The following is a 16,051-nucleotide window of genomic DNA, read 5'->3' as shown; positions in this document are numbered from 1 at the left end:
TCTCTGTGACGCCGGTTTGTGGCGGATGGTGGGCTGCTATGATGATGAGGCCAATGACCCGTGATGACGTCAGCCTTACATGATGGGGACATTAACCTGTGTTATTGAACTCATTCACAAACATTAGGGGCGATTTGGCTGGCCCGTTAACACCATGGTGGCATCATGATCAGGTCTTAGTTCATCTTGCTTGAATGGGAAGTTTACATCTGTAAGGTAAACATTTTATATAGTTTGCCTTTGATTGTACATCAAAGCACGGCAAGCACTCTATATTTGACTTTTCTGGGTAGATGAAGTATTTACCAGTCATTACCATGTTGGCCCGCAGCCGGAGATGTGTTCTAGAGTTACTCATGGGTCAAGACGAGCTGACAGAGCAAACATTTTAATGGAGTGAACTTTCAGCTCAGCGGTCACCCAAATAGGCAGTCGGTTACCTGAGAGTGACTATGAGTCAGGAGCCGTAATTGGACCTGTGAAGTTTGTACACCTTGCACGTCCGCACCACTACTGCCTTCCCTGATGCTGCTGTAATACAGCAGTGCCACGATAGGGGGCAGGTCTGGCCCTGTAGTCTGAGTTTTTCCGTGTGTGCCACACTTGGGCAGAATTTCAAAACAAAAGGTCAATACCGTTTGAGGTCAGATCAATCATCTGATGCCGATGTTTTGTTCCAACGCGATGAATTACTGTTAGAAAAAACGTCATAGCATACATGCCTGTTTGATACCAGCTACGTACCTGTTGCAGAACTGCTGTCTGAGACCAATGTGACGCTGTCATAATTCTATGCAGTTATTAGAAACACGTGTAAAAGACCTATCCCATAACCGTGCCAACCTCCGTCAAAACGTAGCAATGCCATTGCCAATGCAAAATATATACATAGAAATGCAAATATTTGACATGCAGTCACTCTCTCATTGGTAAAACCACTAGTTGCCATAATGTTATTCGTAGAACTGATGGACAGTCAGGGTCGGTTTATTAGAGAATAGTGTTATAAACTTGACCTTCTATTGCAGCTCCTAAAATCATGATTAATGACCGCTAATAGCTGCTAATGAGTTTCCCCACCGCCACGGTGAAGCCCCATGTGCGGGCGGTTCCACGGCCGGCCGTCCCGACAATGTCACTGGGCCAGCGTGTCAGCGGAGTTTAATAAACCTGTACAAACACGACGGGCAGCTGTGTGATCTGCAATCAGCGTGCCGCCGTCGTTAACGGGAAACTAGCGCTTAAGATGGTGCAAGGGGAGTTCAAGTACTCGTCTACAGTACTACTAGAACTTGCGTCTAGCGCTGAGGAGATACAAATCTGCTATCCAGTTGATTTTATGATAAAATGAATGAAACAAAAGTAGATTACATCGATATGTGGCACTCCGTCGTGCTTCCTTGTTGATATAAAAATCATGAACATTTATTGCTACCATGTTTAATTAGTTGCGCCCCTTAATAACATGTCGCGGATAAGTGGTTATTACACAATACTGACAGTCCTGCTGTGCAGCCCCACTCGGTAGCGGCCACGCGGATTTCTCCCACGTGTGTTGGTTCTGTCCTGCGCGAGGCGGCTGCGGGTTCTCCTGAGACAGACCGAACCTCCGGGCGTGTTGGGCACGGTTTGCCTCCTCCTCCTCCTGTCTATGTGCTATTGCAGAGCAGGTGCTGGTCTCTTGTTCTCAGGTTACAGTTTGTCAGGCTATATAGATACTGGTTCAAACATCAGTCAACTTCCTGATTCACCGGTAGACGTTCCCCGAACAACAAGACGTGGTTAGCCACTCTTACCCTAAAGCTGAACTAGTCACCTGGCGTAACACTCCAGCTTCACAGACACGCGGCAGCCTAGACCATACAGATCTGACTATGCCAGCCGCTTGAGGCCATCTGACGAAGAAAAATCTACCGTGATTGGTATACAAACAACAGGGTTCATTCTGCAACAGTTTGCTCATCGAATCTTCCCAAAAGTTTACAGCGATGTTTCCGACCAACTCTTCAATGGCAAACGTGACCACCCCTCCCTCCATGACGCGTGCCCACCATGTCATGACGCGTACCAACTCCGCCGTGACGCGCCTCTGCCTGGACGTCGGGCAGGAGCAGCTGGAGCGGCTGGTGGACGGGCAGGTGGCGGCGTCCAAGGCGCACGTCACCGCCCTGCTGGTGCTGGTCTGCGCCGTGGGAACCATCGGTAAGTGCAGTACAGGACGGGAGCCATTGTATAGCGAAACATAGATTTTATTGTCCACCTCCTGCATGTTCAGATTCCTAAAGCGTTTAGACAGATTATCTATAGCAAAACGTATCTGTTCTTGCATGTTTACCTGCACTAAGAAGCGAGCAGAAACGGATCCTACACTTTAGGTTCATGTAGTATTACGAGTATTTCATGTATTTTACGAACGCTGATGGGGGACTGGGACGAGTGGCGTGAGGTGATCCAAGCTTGCCGAGCTGACATCCGATAATGTCTTCAACGATGCTTTCATGCTTGCTTTTGTTCAACTTTCTTAGCTTCCGACGGCCTAAGAACTAAGATTTCAACAGCCAGTGTCCCGAGTGACAATAACGATTTTCATCCATCGCAGGCAACCTGCTGGTGGTTCTGGTGAGCGCCCGGCGCAGGAAGCAGTCGTCTGCCGCCGTCTGTCTGACTAGCCTGGCCGCCGCTCTAACGATCTCCTCCTCCCCCCCCCCCCACAGGTAACCTGCTGGTGGTTCTGGTGAGCGCCCGGCGGAGGAAGCAGTCGTCTGCCGCCGTCTGTCTGACCAGCCTGGCCGCGGTGGACCTGCTCATCTGCGGGGTCTTCGTGCCGCACAAGATCTACCACATCCACCACGTCACCTACACGGGGGCGCTGTGGTGTAAGGTAAGGGCGCTGTCACCATGGTTACTACACAGGGGCCCTGAGGTGTAAGGTAAGGGCGCTGTCGTCATGGTTACTGTCGTCATGGTTACTACACCGGGCACTGAGGTGTAAGGTAAGGGCGCTGTCGTCATGGTTACTGTCGTCATGGTTACTACACAGGGGCACTGTTTTGCATGGTAGGGGCACTGTCGCCATGGTTACTACACCGGGCACTGTGATGTAAGGTAAGGGCGCTGTCGTCATGGTTACTGTCGTCTTGGTTACTGCACAGGGGCACTGTGGTGTAAGGTAAGGCCGCTGTCGTCATGGTTACTACACAGGGGCACTGTGGTGTAAGGTAAGGCCGCTGTCGTCATGGTTACTACACCGGGCACTGTGGTGTAAGGTAAGGGCGCTGTCGTCATGGTCACTACGCAGGTTAGGTGTTCCATGGTGCAGATATCGTTCCTGGGACCTCTCCCCTCGGCACGCTCACCCGGCTGAGGCCGCTGTTTGCACAGCAAACATGTCTGCCACACGTGCCGCGTACCGCTGCAGTCAGGGAATACTCTACGGAATGTTGAATTTATCCTTTGCTTCATTCCATGTCGACGTCTTTGCAAACAGGGTGGATGTATATGAGGCGCGTGAGTTGAACATCGGGACGGCTCATTGCGCATGTGCACCATGTTTGCCACTCATGGCTCGAAAATTAAAGGGGAGGCACGTGACCATGAAGATTAGTCATTCGTACTGAAAAAGACAAAATTCCTTAAGTTTCTAAAAGCTTTCATCCATCCATCCATCCAGGTCAACCCGTACTTCATGACTGCGGGCCTGCTGGGATCCACCTTCCTGCTGGACGCCATCGCCGTGGACAGGTACCGCGCCGTCTGCCGGCCGCTGCGGTACTGCACCACTAAGTGAGATCCGATTCCGCTTCTTATTCTTGTCTCTGAATATGAGACAGTCCTGAACAAATGTATATCCACGTGTGTGGAAAGTTTGAACGAAGAGCAAAATAAAGGTTCCACAGCTGGGCAAATTACTTTAATTCGTTCATTCAAGGCATTGAACTTTCAACATCAAGTGAGCAAATACTTGTGCTTCTACTAGTTCTGTCAGATACAAGCATGGTTAAGCCTGTGTTGTGTCCCTCATGATGGTCGTGCTGTACGCACAGGTATGTTCTTTTTACTTTATTTATTTATTTATTTATTGTTTTATCTATGTATGTTTTTCCAATAAGATGGAAGATTTATTTGGCTTTACAGATTTAAAAGAAAAATTGCAGAAACAACTTGAAGGTAATTCCTTTAGAACGCCGACTCCTCAGTAATATTTAGATACTCCCGGGAAATAGTGTCACTGCTGTGGAACACCTTCTGTATCTAATATACTTCACAGCGATTAAAAATAAATGTGAATCTCGATCTAGTTAAGACTGAAAGCTTCTCTTCCGCTGATTCAAACATGAGAGATGCCCTTAATGTTTTTTCGCAGGTTTTTAAACGCGTGAGAGCGTCCGGCCGTTCCATCCCGGGCAGATCTACCATCTGGACCGCCAGCACGGCCAGCGTCCGGCCGCAGCCAGATAGCTCGCCCGATGATAACACCGCTGAGGAGAAAATGTTGGACAGCACCGCGACGTCACAGCGGCACTCGGACAGCACCACGACGTCACAGCGGCAGTCGGACAGCACCACGACGCCACAGCACCAGTCGGACAGTACCGCGAGGTCACAGCGGCAGTCGGACAGCACCGTGAGGTCACAGCGGCAGTCGGACAGCACCACGACGCCACAGCACCAGTCGGACAGTACCGCGAGGTCACAGCGGCAGTCGGACAGCACCGTGAGGTCACAGCGGCAGTCGGACAGCACCGCGACGTCACAGCGGCAGTCGGACAGCACCATGACGTCACAGCCGAAGCTAAGCAATACGCTGATGTTGCCACAAGCATCGACCAACCTCTTAGTGCCGAGGCGGAAATCAGACAGTACCCTGACGTCACAGGTGAAGTCGGATAGCCCCATGACACCGCAGCTGAGATCAAGCAATACGCTGATGCCACCGCGAGATTCGACCAAAACCGTGACGTCACAGCGGGAGTCGGATAGCCCCATGACACCGCAGCTGAGATCAAGCAATACGCTGATGCCACCGCGAGATTCGACCAAAACCGTGACGTCACAGCGGGAGACGGATAGCCCTACGACACCGCAGCCGAAATCAAGCAATACGCTGATGCCGCCACAAACGCCGGGCAGCGCCTTAGCGCCGAGGCGGAGGAGCACCTCCGACAGCTGCGCGGCGATCCTCCATGAGCGGCGAGGCTCGTTCTCCATCCCCCGGCTCGCTCCTCCCGGCAGAAAAGACACTCCCAGCTCATTCTTCACTACTCAGCACCAGTTCCGGGTTGCCAAGCTGCTGATGCTGGTTACCATGGTGTTCATGTTGTCATGGTTACCGTACTGGTCCCTCACGTTCTACATGATGACCAACCCGGTATGGCTGCGTGACCAGCATGACGTCACGAAGAAGGTGGTGGATTTCTTCCAGCACTTCTACCTGGTGAACCACGCGCTGAACCCGATAATCTACGCCTTCGTGCAGCGGGACTTCAGGAGGGGACTGGCGGACATGTTCAGGTTCAGGGCGGGCGTTTCCGGGAATAGAACCACGCGTTTCCGGGAATAGAACCACGCGCTGAACCCGATCATCTACGCCTTCGTGCAGCGGGACTTCAGGAGGGGGCTGGCGGACATGTTCAAGTTCAGGGCGGGCGTTTCCGGGAATAGAACCACGCGTTTCCGGGAATAGAACCACGCGCTGAACCCGATCATCTACGCCTTCGTGCAGCGGGACTTCAGGAGGGGACTGGCGGACATGTTCAAGTTCAGGGCGGGCGTTTCCGGGAATAGAACCACGCGTTTCCGGGAATAGAACCACGCGCTGAACCCGATAATCTACGCCTTCGTGCAGCGGGACTTCAGGAGGGGGCTGGCGGACATGTTCAAGTTCAGGGCGGGCGTTTCCGGGAATAGAACCACGCGTTTCCGGGAATAGAACCACGCGCTGAACCCGATCATCTACGCCTTCGTGCAGCGGGACTTCAGGAGGGGGCTGGCGGACATGTTCAAGTTCAGGGCGGGCGTTTCCGGGAATAGAACCACGCGTTTCCGGGAATAGAACCACGCGCTGAACCCGATCATCTACGTAGCTTACGCCTTCGTGCAGCGGGACTTCAGGAGGGGACTGGCGGACATGTTCAAGTTCAGGGCGGGCGTTTCCGGGAATAGAAACAGACCAAGTTCGTAACTTCACAACGCGTAAGAAACGGTGGCATCACGACACTCTCAAGGACAAATGGGACTAAATTAAATGTACGTCTCTTCTGTCAAGCAAAAAAAATCAACGGTTTGACTGCAAGTTGCACTGATTGGCCGAAAAAAAAAATCTCATCGCTGATTTATAACTGCCTTCTTTTTGATTAAGCTGTATGCGCTCATTGCGTTGTTCGAATGTTTGTTTAAATCATATCACGTATTAAAAAGGGAAGTTATGAATTTAATACAACCCACGGATACCGACAGGTTGACTAAAGCTCGTTATCAAAGACGAATCGCTGCATCTCCAAGTTACTCGGCTGACGCCATTTTAGTCCGCGCTGCAGGTCTGGGCAGTGACTGTGCTACAGGTCACGTATGATCGTACACGTTTCTATCGGCCTGCTTTAGTGTGCTACAGGACGATGTCGTGCCATGTTTGCTTGCTGACACTTCACCGTACTTCTCTCAGATTACCAGGTTGTCAGTGCAGGATATTGATCCTGGACTCGGGAAGTATACAGGACCCTGAAATAAACATACACCCCCTCTGTATGGCACAGATCTTCAAAGGAAAGCGCTTCCACGAAATGAAGAAACCTCATAAAAAAGAACTGCTTGCTTGCAGACACTTCACAGCACTTCCCTCACACTACCAGGGTCTCCGTGTAGAATAACCAATCATGGACCTCTGAAATACATTCCCCCTCTGTGACAAACAAAGGTCTTCAGAGGAAAAGTGCTTCCACGACATGAGACTCATAAAAAGTGTTTGTGTGTTTGATGACATTTCACAGCGCTTCTCTCACACATTAACAAATTCTCCGCGCAGATTGACAGATCAGGAACCCGGGATATATAACTTCAAAGGAAAGTGAGCCGCGCCGACATGAAGTGACTCCATAAAAAGAACTAAGTGTTTGTCGGGCTGACACTTAGCAGGACTTCTAACCAGATTCTCGGCGAAGAGGCCGAACTGTGATCTAAGATCAGGGAAGTGATAATACTCTGACCATTCCCCCTCGACACGAAGTTCGTTCAAAATACGTAAATAAACTCAAACCTTCCTCTTTACTTTTCCTGATTATTGTGAGTTCATTTTCATGAACATTAAATGTAGAGCGAACCTCATATGTTGAACCGACACACACTGCCTTTACATGAGTACACGCCCGGTGAACAGGGTTTGTCGGAGTGCACTGTTGTGACTTGTCTCCATCAGATCTATTTGATTGCCGAAGAAACATGTAGAAAACTCACGGTAACGAATCTGTAATTCTAAATGGTCAGCTAACTCCCCATATCATTCACCCCTTTGGCAAGTTTTCATAGTCAAACCTGGTCGCAACACCCACTTAAGGGACTGAGGATAAATGGTTGGTGACTGGGAGTGGTTGTGGCTGGGGGTGGTTGTGACTGGGGGTGGTTGTGACTGGGGGTGGTTGTGGCTGGGAGTGGTTGTGGCTGGGGGTGGTTGTGGCTGGGGGTGGTTGTGGCTGGGGGTGGTTGGTGACTGGGGGTGGTTGGTGACTGGGGGTGGTTGTGGCTGGGGGTGGTTGTGACTGGGGGTGGTTGTGACTGGGGGTGGTTGTGACTGGGGGTGGTTGTGACTGGGGGTGGTTGTGACTGGGGGTGGTTGTGACTGGGGGTGGTTGTGACTGGGGGTGGTTGGTGACTGGGGGTGGTTGTGGCTGGGGGTGGTTGTGACTGGGGGTGGTTGTGGCTGGGGGTGGTTGTGGCTGGGAGTGGTTGTGGCTGGGAGTGGTTGTGGCTGGGAGTGGTTGTGGCTGGGGGTGGTTGTGGCTGGGGGTGGTTGTGGCTGGGGGTGGTTGGTGACTGGGGGTGGTTGTGGCTGGGGGTGGTTGTGACTGGGGGTGGTTGTGACTGGGGGTGGTTGTGACTGGGGGTGGTTGTGACTGGGGGTGGTTGTGACTGGGGGTGGTTGTGACTGGGGGTGGTTGTGACTGGGGGTGGTTGTGACTGGGGGTGGTTGTGACTGGGGGTGGTTGTGACTGGGGGTGGTTGCTCCGGACAAGAGTGTCTGATTAATATGTAGAATTGTACAGGTCTGTTTTAATGTGGCTGATGACTAGTGAGTGGTTGTGACATGGGGTAGGCAATCCAGATTTGTATTCATGCAACATATGGCGTCCGGCGGAGACCAGGTCGTATCCGGCCGGCCAGAATCTACAGTCTACGGGGGCCGGCTGTAGATTCTGGCCGTCTGGACACGATATTGCCCCCGTAGAGATCTGCTTGGAGATTAGTGCAAACGTCCCGCTGGTGTTACTCAGATATACACAGGCCGATAAATCGGGACTCTGGTGACGTCATGGTTGCTCAGCAACGCCATTGGAGTGCTTTTAACGCCAAACATGCCCTTTTCCTTAACGACCTTAACGAGTTCTCCAGGTCACCAAGACAGTCTGAAGTGATGTAGACAAAAAAGCTCAATCAGAGTTTAGATCAGCTGTAAACAATGCAATAAATCTAATTCTGCTCATCGACAATAAGACTTGTTCAGTCCGGTTGGATTGGTGGGGCAGATATTATACATAACATGGACAGTATTAACACTCTTTTAGTAAGCTGAGTTGAATGTGTTTCTTTGTAGGCTCGATACTGAGCAGTTGTCCGCTAACCCAACGGTCCGCCCCACCGGCACAAACTCCGCCAAACAGCTCCATTAAGCCCCATCTATGACAGTCCGAACCAACACGCCGCTGACCCCGGGTCATGTATGACGCAGTTTGCAGGTCCATAAAGGTAAACAGGCGATACCACTTAGAAAGGGGAGGAACTAGCATTCAGGACATTTTCCCCACTAACTTCCTCCTATTCCCATCCCATAGATATTGTCTCAAAAATATCGGAGAGGCGTAAAGAAAATGTATCATTCTTTGGGGGACCGACTTCAATAGAAAATAAGAGCTTTTCACATGCGCCGGAAAGTCCAGTCTAGTTGTGGACCATTCCATACGCCTCGTCAAGTGTTATATACCGAAGTCTATTGGCCTCTTCAGAAGTTTGTCTTTGCTGGTACCTGGGATGAAAATAATATTTGTGTTCCTTGTTCGCGTTGCGTTGCTGACTAGCCGTAGGCGCACCAGCAGTGTGACTACCTAATCCGGAAATGGCCACCACCACGACACTGCCGTCTTCAAGTGAAAATGCCACCTGTTCACCGGTTTCTTTAGACCAGCTGAGAACCGTCTTAGACTCTCAACACGCAGAAGACAACATCCATGTTACGGTCTTCCTCTCGCTTGTCTGTGCGCTGGGCACGATGGGTAATTTCCTGACCGTTCTGGTCAGCGCGAGACGAAGGGAGAAATCCTCGGCCACCATCTTTGTTCTGACCTTGGCCGTGGTCGACCTTGTGGTCTGTGGTGTCGTCGTGCCCTTGAAGCTGTACGAACTGAACCACGGGACGTACGCGGGACAGGGGTGGTGCCGGGTCAACCCGTACCTGACGGCCGTCAGTCTGCTCAGCTCTACCTTCGTGCTTCTGGCTGCGGCTGTGGACCGTTACAGGGCCGTCTGTCGGCCTGTTCAACACTTCTCTGTCAGGTAAGGCTACAGGGCCGTGTGTCGGCCTGTTCAACACTTCTCTGTCAGGTAAGGCTACAGGGCCGTCTGTCGGCCTGTTCAACACTTCTCTGTCAGGTAAGGCTACAGGGCCGTCTGTCGGCCTGTTCAACACTTCTCTGTCAGGTAAGGACCGTTACAGGGCCGTCTGTCGGCCTGTACAACACTTCTCTGTCAGGTAAGGCTACAGGGCCGTCTGTCGGCCTGTTCAACACTTCTCTGTCAGGTAAGGCTACAGGGCCGTCTGTCGGCCTGTTCAACACTTCTCTGTCAGGTAAGGCTACAGGGCCGTCTGTCGGCCTGTTCAACACTTCTCTGTCAGGTAAGGCTACAGGGCCGTCTGTCGGCCTGTTCAACACTTCTCTGTCAGGTAAGGCTACAGGGCCGTCTGTCGGCCTGTTCAACACTTCTCTGTCAGGTAAGGACCGTTACAGGGCCGTCTGTCGGCCTGTACAACACTTCTCTGTCAGGTAAGGCTACAGGGCCGTCTGTCGGCCTGTTCAACACTTCTCTGTCAGGTAAGGCTACAGGGCCGTCTGTCGGCCTGTTCAACACTTCTCTGTCAGGTAAGGCTACAGGGCCGTCTGTCGGCCTGTTCAACACTTCTCTGTCAGGTAATTATAAGCTATGTTAATTTCATTCATATATTGCTACCTTCACATGAAGGCAAAGAAAATGGTCGACACTAATAAAGGAGGTCAATATATTTAACACGTTTAACGTTATCTGGCTAACAGAAAAGCACACATTCGTATATTTATGATGTGCTGTGTTTATCTTTGTCACATTTGGAACCTACTCCAACACGATCTGTCTGGCGTATATCTATAAAACCTGTCACTTTGGCAGTTGGGTACTTTATTCTTCCCATCATAGTACCGGTGTTAACCACCAGACTGGGATGCCGAGTGGTGCAAAGTCCGTGTCTGGTGTCCTCCCTTTAAACAAACTGATAAGCAGTAGGTGGTGACAAACTAGTGTCAACACATCGCAAACAGCCCTTATCATCGCGCCAAACAGCCTAAACAAGCAAACACCTGCCAGTCAGCAGGGAAAGTTCGAAAGTGGTTCTGTCGGATGTATGCAAACGTTACTCTGTATTACCAAGGACGTACAGCAAAGCACGTGCACGGAGCACCCAATGACACACATTAGCCATAGATGTACAACCATGAAGGTACAACCAAGGACATACAACCAAGGACGTGCAGCCAGTACAACTAAGGAGTTCTAAAATAAATTTTAAAACTATTTGGTACAACCAAGGCTGTTCACACGGGCTCTAAGCCTACATTCCGATACTCCTTTTTTTAATTTTTGATTTTGATTTTTAATTTATTTTGATTTTGATTTTTTAACGAACTCGCTCAGTGCAAGGCCGTAGGGGGCCACTCATCGAAGCACTGAACTGATTCTTACTGAAGCAGCATCTCTTCACCCTAGGCCAGAAACATCAATGCTCAAGACAAGCATGACTTCACTGACCCATTAGGAGAAGCAGGGGTTATGAAGGCTGCTCGGGAAATTCCCTACCCCATTTCGTGGCAGACCCATCACGCCTGGCCAACACCCGAGGATCAGAGTGTTGTGATGCTGCATCGTGATGATAAGATTGTTGAAGTCTATACTGAGTAAATGTCTTTACGTCCCCTTCTCTTCCCTAGAAAGCCCGCCGTGCTGGCGGCAGGAGCCGGTGCGGCGCTCCTTGGCTGTGCCGCCGCCGTTCCCGCCATCTTTACTCACGGCCAAGTCCCCGGCTTCACGGCAAGGTCAGCGTGCGATCCCATCAGCCTCTGCGACACGGCGAGCCCGGAGATGTCCCGGATGTACTCCGGCGTGACGGCCGCCATCTTCCTCTCAGCTGTGGTGTCCATGGGCGTCCTGTACGCGATGGTGAGTCAAACAACGTTCTAAATTGGATTGTTCGTCAACACATTGTTTACCATTGTAACACATATTTTAGGATTCTTTGTCCTGTTTACTGAAAAACAAAAAGCCATGTTGATGACCTTAACATTGATATTTTATAGCAAAATTATCTACTAGTAGTTTTTGAAGGTTAAGTTCGTTTACCTAGACCAATAGTTGCATAAGATCATTCCTTACGTTTTCGGCTGAAAATCTTCTGTTTAATCGGTGTATCAGGTGAATTGAAGTGTGCGCACAGTTCTTCATTGACAGTCTCAGTGTTGATGGAGTTTCGCATTCTGAACACGACTATTCTGGTATTTCTTGGGAGGCAGAAGATGACCACGTTATCACCCGCGTATGTTTTAACGCCGGTTTCTCATCTTACATCTTCAGGTGTATAGATATGTCCAGGACCTGGTCCAGTCTGGTGCGTCACACATCCCGCTGTCATCCAATCAGGGGACAGCGTTCTCCTCTAATCAGCGGGCGTCGTTCTCCTCCAATCAGCGGACAGCGTTCTCCTCCCTGAAGTTTGGTGCGAAAAGGGCGCGAGTCGCTTCTCTGAGTGACGTGTTGGAGGAGGTGCCGCAACACAACACCGGCGGGGGCCCGGCGGGGGACCGAGCGGCGCTGTCCCGTCCGGAGGAGTCACCTCACCAGGACACCGGCGGGGGCCTGGCGGGGGACCGAGCGGCGCAGTCCCGTCTGGAGGAGTCACCTCACCAGGACACCGGCGGGGGCCCGGCGGGGGACCGAGCGGCGCAGTCCCGTCTGGAGGAGTCACCGCGCGATGACATCGGCAGGGGCCCGGCGGAGTTCCCCACGGGGGGCCGAGCGGCGCTGTCCCGCCTGGCAGCCCGCCGGCTGACCCTGCAGCTGAACCTGCCTGCCCGGCGGCCCTCCCTCCCGCCCTCCGCCGTCCAGCACCACTACCGCGTCGCCAAGCTCTTCCTGCTGGTCGCGGCGGTGTCCGCCGTCTCCTGGCTACCGTACTGGGGCGTGAGCCTGGCCGGGCTGGGGGAGGACCCCGCCCCGCCGGTTCTGCAGGACGGCACGGCGGGGACCCGGGCGGCCGAGTTCTTCCGGCAGCTGCACTTCGCCAGCAACGCCGCGAACCCGCTCATCTACGCGCTGTGCCACCGGACGTTCCGCCACAGGGTCCTGCGCATGCTCACGTGTAGGCGGCTGGGAAGTTGATAGACTAACAAACTAACTTACTTACTAACTGATAAATAGGACATTCCACGCCGGGCCCCTGGACACGGTAACGTGAAAGCGGTGGGCACAAATGGACGTACAAGGGAAGATCGAACAAGGAGTAGACGAGCAATGCTAAAGGTAGCCAGTGTAGATAGGTCTGACTGATGATACGTGTTTTAAGTGACTGACGAAGGAATGAAGGCCTGAACTGAGAGCAAGTTACTACCGGTACTCTGCAAATAAGCGCCTCCTGGCGGTCTTTACTAAGAGATGCAGACAGAAGTGCAGAAAAAGGTTTTAAGTGGTGTAATAACCGTGTAAGTTAGGTATGTTATAGACGGAACTAATACCCCCTGTGTGTATTATGTTTGGAGCAAGACTCAAAACACAAATCTGTAAACTAGAAAGAAAAAATGAAATGATTATATGTTAACGTTCAATATGTGCTAATAAAGTCGCTTGCTTATGTTGTGAGATGTAACATGCCGGTGACCATAAATTTCATCTTACGCTCAATTAGAAACCTCCCGCCTAGTCTTGACAAGTGTATATGTACATTACATATGTATGGTTTCTGTACATATCTGGTGATTGAGCTAATGGCAGTTAACAGAGGAGCTACCGTATCATGTATAACCAGAGATCTGGAAACGCAGTATAAAACATTTCATTCTGTGACCACATATTTGTTGTAAGCCGTGTCTATACGTGAGCGTCAGGTAGAAGTCTCAAGCGTCAAACCTCTGCATGTACAAGAACCCAACACACTCATAGATAAGAGTAGGGGTTACCGGGGTGTTTAGCTAAAACTAGTAAATCCGTATTGCACTGCTATATATACTAGCTATACTCAAAAGAGCATCGTGCTTCACCTCATAGATCAACTGAGGATACGCCAGAAATAATTACTCAAGCAACTGGATACAATTTTGAAACAGACGTTTCAGGCAGCATCCACTGTCTATCGTCAGAGACTAACGATAGGACTGAGAACACCAGGTTTTATACCAAAACTCTGAATAGATATGTTAATGAGGTTAAGACAATTTAGGATGTCTGATCAACTGAGGATGACTGCTTTACCGTCACGTGATGTTCAAACGTGTTTGATCTGTACAATACGCAGTTGCCATGGCAACTAATCAATGACAAAACCGGCAGGCAAGTATTTATAAACAGAACCTTAAACCCAACAGAAAGCTGCGCGTAGCTGAAAGAATACACGCCAGGTAAAGAACCAGCCCGAGGTGAAAGTCCGTAAGAAAGGAAACCAGAAGGCAGTAAAAGTCAATGACGATCCGCTCGGTTTGGCCGCGCTAAACATTACCGCCAGGGGGCGCTACTGTAGGGTCGCGTCACCAGCTAATAATGCTGTCAGCTCCACCAGAACATCCTGGCGGGCAAGAGCAGTGTCCATCAAGGTGGCTGCAGAGCATCTTCCAGCGCGCTGCATACACACATTTTTAATTAAAGTTATATCTAATCATAGTTATACTGAAATCAGACTTTACAGGTATTAAACTAGATTTCCCAACCGGAATTAAGCCGACTTGATGAAAATTGGGAACACGTTGTTCTGACGAGAGAGATTTGCATATCACAGCAGCACCTGCAGCGAGAAAAACTACTGATTCCGGCATCGGTCGGAAAGACGCCATTTCACAGCCAGCGCGTTCCGGCTCCGACAACACCAGGTAACTTACGATACATTCCGTCCTCAGTGGGATTCATGTAGCGGTGTTGATGAGTGGGATCTGGTGATTTAGTGTAGAAGTTCGTCTCACCGAGAACTACGGTGGAGTCCTTTTCGTCTGGTGTATTTGAACAACGCTCGAGGTTATTATAACTGCACTTTTTTTTCTCTATATTATATTGTTCATGTTTATTACTGTTAGTTTAGTTTAAATTCTGCACTTTTTTTTGGTGGAGCACCACTACCGGCCGCCTTAGGCGTGCACCCTTGGCGCGACACCCACACCGGGTTTTGCCCAGTACTATATATAGATATAGATTATGCATGCAGGACTCACAGCCCTATTCTCCAAGCAGGCGTTTCGGTCGAGTAGGGTAGTGTCCGGGATTTTTTACGTCGCTCTCCCTTCACCTCTGCGAGATAACGCATAAGGGCGGGGCTATCCTTTCAGAATGGAGTGCGACGTAAAAAACTGGACACTCCTACCCTACTCGACCGAAACCTCTTCTTGGAGAATAAGCTAGTTCAGAGTTGCTACTACGCATGTGCAGTGTCAAAGGTGAAGGCCACCGCGACGAAAACAAGACCCGTCTGGGCATTGTTATGCAAATCGAGACAATGTCGAGGCGAGCACTGTTTCCGTCGCGGGGGCCTTCACCTTTGACACTGCACATGCGTAGTAGCAAATCCGAACTAGCTTATAAGCCCAATCGTATTTCCGACTACGTATGTGCAGTGTCAAAGATGAAGGCCCCTGGCATCTAAACAGTCCTCGTCTCGACATTGTCTAGATTTGCATAACAACGCCCAGTCAGGTTTTGTTTACGTCTCAGGGGCCTTTACCTTTGACACTGCACATGCGTAGTCGGAATTACGAATGGGCTTATAATCTCCAAGCAGATGTTGGGTCCTGCCCACTGTTTTAGGGGTGTTTTTGGCGGCATTGTAAAGTGTGAAAGCGCTTATTGGCGGTCTTCCCGCGCTTATCAGCAATCTTTCAGCGCTCCAGTGACTTCAATACGAGAACTCCTTATTATGAATTGTTGGGATTATTTTTACCACCAAAGCTACACTCTCGTCAACGGCACGTAAAACACATACAGACATCGATATCAGTTCTTGACAGTATAACGCTACATTATGTGGGCAATCAATGTAATTTTATGGTCCCCCCGGATAGGTACAGCATCACTATCATCATCATGGCGGACCAAGAACGCAAGGACAACTCAGTTCGTCCTCGTTCCCACCGAGACAAGAGCTATCTGCACGGGTTTCTTGAAGCTGTGGGCGACTTACAGGAGGCTGGGGTACTGCAGGATGTCGTCATTGAAGTCGAGGGCCGGCGGTTTCCCTGCCATCGGCTTGTCCTGTGCGCGGCCAGCCCCTACTTCAGGGCCATGTTTACAAGTGACACAGCGGAAAGTCGTCAGAAGACGGTTGTTTTACAGGTAGGGTTGACGTTATGTT

The 16,051-nt window shown here is 50.7% G+C and overlaps 5 protein-coding genes across 5 annotated transcripts in view; 4 read left to right on the top strand and 1 right to left on the bottom strand.

Moving 5' to 3' along the window:
* Positions 1-271, top strand: part of LOC136438507 (alpha-2Db adrenergic receptor-like) — a 4,410-nt gene extending 4,139 nt beyond the window's left edge. The window contains exon 4 of the mRNA XM_066433315.1: positions 1-271. This exon is cut by the window's left edge and continues 1,432 nt beyond it. The gene's annotated coding sequence lies outside the window, so the exon portion shown is untranslated.
* Positions 272-2,009: 1,738 nt separating this feature from the next.
* Positions 2,010-4,017, top strand: LOC136438289 (melatonin receptor type 1C-like). The gene is made up of 3 exons (XM_066433052.1): positions 2,010-2,202; positions 2,715-2,881; positions 3,671-4,017. Exons 1-3 carry the CDS (start codon positions 2,010-2,012, stop codon positions 3,785-3,787), a joined length of 477 nt encoding a protein of 158 aa, XP_066289149.1. The 3' UTR covers positions 3,788-4,017.
* A 3,527-nt stretch (positions 4,018-7,544) lies between these two features.
* LOC136438288 (uncharacterized) lies at positions 7,545-8,876 on the bottom strand. Its single transcript, XM_066433051.1, has 2 exons — positions 8,832-8,876; positions 7,545-8,201 (listed from the first exon to the last, which is right to left on the bottom strand). Exons 1-2 carry the CDS (start codon positions 8,874-8,876, stop codon positions 7,545-7,547), a joined length of 702 nt encoding a protein of 233 aa, XP_066289148.1.
* Positions 8,877-9,322: 446 nt separating this feature from the next.
* LOC136438287 (cholecystokinin receptor type A-like) lies at positions 9,323-11,381 on the top strand. The gene is made up of 2 exons (XM_066433050.1): positions 9,323-9,759; positions 11,270-11,381. The coding sequence occupies exons 1-2, from the start codon at positions 9,323-9,325 to the stop codon at positions 11,379-11,381; spliced, it is 549 nt and encodes a 182-aa protein (XP_066289147.1).
* Positions 11,376-13,820, top strand: LOC136438462 (uncharacterized). The gene is made up of 2 exons (XM_066433259.1): positions 11,376-11,670; positions 12,082-13,820. Exons 1-2 carry the CDS (start codon positions 11,413-11,415, stop codon positions 12,883-12,885), a joined length of 1,062 nt encoding a protein of 353 aa, XP_066289356.1. The 5' UTR covers positions 11,376-11,412; the 3' UTR covers positions 12,886-13,820.
* Positions 13,821-16,051: the final 2,231 nt, after the last annotated feature.

This window comes from Branchiostoma lanceolatum, chromosome 7, assembly GCF_035083965.1.
Source record: "Branchiostoma lanceolatum isolate klBraLanc5 chromosome 7, klBraLanc5.hap2, whole genome shotgun sequence".
In the NCBI taxonomy this organism is placed as follows: Eukaryota; Metazoa; Chordata; class Leptocardii; order Amphioxiformes; family Branchiostomatidae; genus Branchiostoma; species Branchiostoma lanceolatum.
The sequence above is the reverse complement of the archived record's forward strand: the minus strand, read 5'-3'. Positions and strand labels throughout refer to the sequence as shown.